This window comes from Arachis ipaensis, chromosome B5 (assembly GCF_059453495.1).
Source record: "Arachis ipaensis isolate K30076 ecotype BB chromosome B5, ASM5945349v1, whole genome shotgun sequence".
In the NCBI taxonomy this organism is placed as follows: domain Eukaryota; kingdom Viridiplantae; phylum Streptophyta; class Magnoliopsida; order Fabales; family Fabaceae; genus Arachis; species Arachis ipaensis.
In genome coordinates, this window is record NC_142440.1 from 13,061,512 (window position 1) to 13,066,785 (window position 5,274).

Genomic DNA, 5,274 nt, shown 5'->3' on the forward strand with positions numbered 1-5,274 from the left:
TTAAATTTAAAAATAATTCACTATTAAAAGAAATTAATATTAAATAAATTTATATATAACAACAATACACAATATATAATTCGGGATTACACAAATTTGTAAAATTACTTAATACAAAAAAAAACATAATTAAATTCTATAGTTGACGACAAACATTGTGAAATTGCCATATGTGTTCAATCAAGTCCTCTTTCAATTGTGTATACTGATGCCTATTTCGAAGTATTATAATTACTTATATTAATTTAATTAATTATATTAATTATGATTTAAATAATTAATATAAATTATTAATCAAATAAAGTTATAATTAATTATTATAATTATTAATAAATTAAATATAATTTAATTATTTGATATAATTTTTTAAATAACTAAATTAAATACTTAAATCACATTTAATTTATAAATAATTATAATATTTAATTATATACATAAGGTTAAATAAGTTAGTATCTAATAAGATTAATACCAACCTTTTATTCACAACATATTCTATAACATTATTAGTTGTTATATTATTACGATATTATTTAATTTGTTTTAAATTAAGTGCCACATGTTAAAATTTTATTGCTTACCATGAAAACAAAGCAAGGCCCTGTTCAGAGGGACTTATTTGCTTTAAAATACGTGCGGGGACTCGTATTTATATTACTCCAATAGCAGGGCTTCAATTTTTGTCAGAACGGGTCCTTCATTGGATTGCCGTTGGAGATGCTCTTAGCACCACCTTGACCCATTTTTCGCACAATAAAATTATCGACGTAAATGACTTGCCGTTGAGAAGCATGTAAACTCGTGAAGTTGATAGTTGAGAGCGGTTAAATAATTTAATTAATTTGACTAAATTTTTATTTAATGATCTTCAATTATTAATTTTACGTGAAGTTGACTACATGTGAGTTTTTACCATTTAATATTTAAAATTTTATTTTATTTATATAATTAATATTTTTTTGGTGACTATATAATTAATAATTAATTTACCTACTTCGTCTATTCTGACAAAAAAAATTAAAATTATTTTTATAATAACAACAATAATGTTTAACGAAAAAAATTATTTACGTGTCAATAATATATTATCAACGGTTTAGTCTTATGCCGTCTGTAATAAAATTTTAAATTAATGTATGAATCTAAAAATAAAAAATTAATTTATAAAAAATATATTATATGACAAATATTTTTTTATATTTAAATCAATATTAATCAACTCTTTGTTCTTTATCTTAAAAGTGTTCGTTTATGAGCTTTACACTAAAATCTGTGGCTAAAAACATCTCTAATGCTTGATTTTGATTTTATTTTATTTTAAATTTTACAAGATACTGCATAAATATTTATAGGATCATATATCATAAGATTTGATTTAAAATTTAATATAAAATTTATCACTTTAATACTTAGTTTCATTTTAATTTACTCTTAAAATTATTTTTAGTTATTTCAAATAATTTTAATTAAATTGTAAAAATTTAACTAAAATAAAAATATAAAATTACAAAATTAATAATTATATACCATATTTAAAAGATATTATATAATAAAAATTTACAATGAAAAAATTATAATTTTGTAGATGTGAAAATTAAGCTTTTTGTATATTTGGATTTGGGAAAAAAAATAGAATTTTATAAATAATTTAGAAAAGAACTTAGGTTGAATTAAAATGGATCTATTTTTCTACTAAATTAATAAGATAATAAAAAAACAGAATAATAAAATACAAAAGTATAACTAAATACATCTAATTTATTTGAATATATTTTGATTAGGTTTTTGTTACAACATTATAATAAATAATATTATAATATTCATTTAATAAAAGTTTTAATGGAATATAAAAGTGATATTATGTTACTCATTTGTTTTTAAAATAATAGGATATTTCTTTATTGATATTAGTATCATTTTAAAAATAATATCTAATGTAAATTTTAATTTTAAATTATTTTAATTATATAAAAATAAAAAATAATACTCAAAATTAATCCCATTAAAATTGCTTTAACGTACATAATCAGTTGTTATCTCTTAATCAAGGAAGAGACAAAAGGTTTAAGGGTTTAACTGGCCATGGGGACCACCCATTTGATGGACACTGAGGCCCCATTTGCATGTGCACCAAATGGAAATTTTCAGTAAGCTAAGATTAAAAGCATGCGTTTGTGATCATTTCTTGATTAGAAAAGGTATCTATAATTTAAATTGTGGTCAATTATATATAGTTTGTAATTAGATATGGTTGAATAGACACCTAATTAATATGAGGGCCAACGTGAAGTAGCACTAGAATTCAGAGGTAATTAATCAAAATCAAATTGTCTTTCATTGCTTTAATTTGCAAGTATATATATATATACTTTCTCCTATTGAGAATGTTCACATGTGTTGGATCAAGACACTATAACTTCCTTAATTATAGCCTGAGATGAGAAATTTAAACACATAGTGTTTTGACTTTTGAGTCACGTATTACCTTGTAAGAATTAGATAATAATATAATTGGAATCAGAGAAGCAAAAACTCAAACTATATCCATGCAAGTAAAACATGATGACAAACTTACCCTTCAGTGCTTGTGCTATTTGAAGTGCTTATTATTCTTTTGAAAATAGACCTCCTATACTTTTTCTTTGAGAGGGAAACAGCGAGGGAGAGAGAGAATCTAGCTTACCCTGGATCCATTATTCCAAAGGGACGTGACACGGACAAATTAAAATATATATGTACTATATATTATTTTATTTTCACAAACTTTATAAGAAATGATATTTGGACAATGCTATAATAATTAAGTTTTAATGCAATTCATATGCTGTCAAAAAACTTGTTCAGTTTTTAGAGAAAATGCAATATGACTCATCCTTTAATAATAACTTTCACTTTTTCTACTTACATGATATATAATAATCAAGACCAAGTATAAGAAGAATAACATAACAGACTTAACAGTATCAACTTCTCTCCCTGTTATGATAATAAATTATTAACCAAAAATATTGATTAAATGAGTATCTGGAAAAAAGCAACTTCAAATTATATTGGTGAGTTCTATGGCAACATTACAATGCTTCATTTAAATCATTGCTCATCAATAATAATGATACAAAAGGCATTGCCATGCCATAATGGACCATGGACATCAATCTATATACAATTACAACACCAAATCTGAACCCGAATCCGACCCGAAAATGTTAAAATAAGTAGCAAGTAATTATTACTCTTAGTCCTTAATATCTGATAATTGAGGTTAAGGACTCAAAAGCAACTTCATCACAGGGAATGGTGAGTCCCATGTCATGGTTGAAACCAAACTCCTCTTCAGCTCTTTGGAGAAGAATTTGAAACCGTGGATGAGCAAGCCATGATATTGGAACAATGTACCTGCTTCTGTTCTCACCAACATACACTGCAAAATGACCTTTTGGTACATCATCAGGGAGACCCTCTTCATTATTATGCTTCATTCCAAAACTTGAACACCTCTTCAGAATCTGCTTCAGAACTACCGCTTGTGCAACCTTATTGGATTTTCTGTTTGACATTCTCTTGCTTCTTCAAACACCCTTAACTACACAAGAGAGAAGTGTGTGGGTGGAATGTATTTGGGTACAATCAATTGGTATTTATGGTCACATAGGATCAACAATAATATATCGCTTCGGACACTTATTATTAGGCTCAAAATAAAAGTGCAAGTATAATATTAAGTTATTAACTTCTTTTTTTTTTATTTTATAGATTTTTTAAAACATAAGAGACTATGCTTATTATAAATGCTATAGACTGAAAAAGTTAATTAGAGTTAGAGTCTTATATAATTATAAAGAATAAATTACCATTTGTACCTATGAAAGATACGGACAATAATAAATGTACCCATATAAAAATAAAATGACAATTGTAACTACGGAAGATAGCCTTCGTGTGCCAAAAGTACCCAAATATTGGTTACACAATTGGTGTGTTAAGGTAGTTTTGGCACACGTAAGCCATCTTCTATAGTTACAATTGTCGTTTTATTCTTATATGGATATATTTGTCAGCGTCTGTATCTTTCATGAGTACCAATGATAATTTATTCAATTATAACCATTCAAGTCCTTTCTTCTCTTAGTTTAAATTTTTTAAAAAAATAATTTTATAATATAATATTAATTTTTTTTAAATAAAAATTAAAGTCTAAAATTCTATCCTTATTAACTTATTAACTGTAAAAGTTCTTTTTAACATAGAACAAAATAAAAAAATATCCATACAAGAATTCTGGGAAACAAACAAAAAAAATCTTACATGAAAAAAATATGTTACAAATATAATTATTTATGTATTTTTTAAAATATTTAAAAAAATAATTTTATGACAAACACATCAAATTTTAAAAAGTAAAGGTTCTGTAATTTTCTTCGAACAAAAAAATTAACTATATTCTTATTATAATAAAAATTGTTTTTCATTTTAATAGAATTATCTCCAATAAAAATTATTTATAATTTTAGTAAGATGTCTTCGTATAAAAATATTTAATTAACATATATTATATTAAATAATTTAATAAAAAAATTAATTTATTTATGAATTTTAAATAAAGATATATATGATGAAAACATATTTACGTGAGCAATACAGGTCTAGTAATATATGGAGAAGAAACATGATCATGTGGGATGTGGGGACCTAACTAAGAGCAGACCACAAGTGTTTTAGGCAAAACTTGTTAACAGGGGAACTCTTTAAGTTTCAAACAATACCCCATTGGAGGTTCTAATTCTAACTCTAATGCATGCTGCTTCCCCAATAGACAATGTGGACCACTAACCTTAAATTAACTAAGAAATTTTCTTGCACTTTGTCTCTAATCACTTATCCCATTATAATTTATATCATGCCTGAAAAATTCCAAAGGCACACATTCTGTTTCCCATCACTTCTTGCTCCTCATGCATTCCAGCCTTACCTTTGTTTATGATTATCATCCAAATATTTCTTTTCCCTTTATTTATTTATTTATTTGCACTCAACAACATGGCATCCACGAATAAACATATATGAGGGTTTTATTTAGTTGAAAACGTGAGTTTTCTCTTATTTTATTTTATAGAGTCATATTGCATCTATGTGTTGACTTTTGTAGTTTATTTTAACCTATATAAGTTTAGAGTATTACATAGTTTAATTTGTGTATACTAAAAAGAAAATATATCTAACTTTATAGTACATAATTCTCTCAGGGAAAGTATGAGGAGCCAATGAAATATTTAT

The 5,274-nt window shown here is 24.9% G+C and overlaps 1 protein-coding gene across 1 annotated transcript; it reads right to left on the reverse strand.

Moving 5' to 3' along the window:
- Nucleotides 1–3,030: 3,030 nt before the first annotated feature.
- On the reverse strand, nt 3,031–3,678 carry LOC107641704 (auxin-responsive protein SAUR50-like). The gene has a single exon (XM_016345174.3). The coding sequence runs from the start codon at nt 3,555–3,557 to the stop codon at nt 3,243–3,245; it is 315 nt and encodes a 104-aa protein (XP_016200660.1). The 5' UTR covers nt 3,558–3,678; the 3' UTR covers nt 3,031–3,242.
- Nucleotides 3,679–5,274: the final 1,596 nt, after the last annotated feature.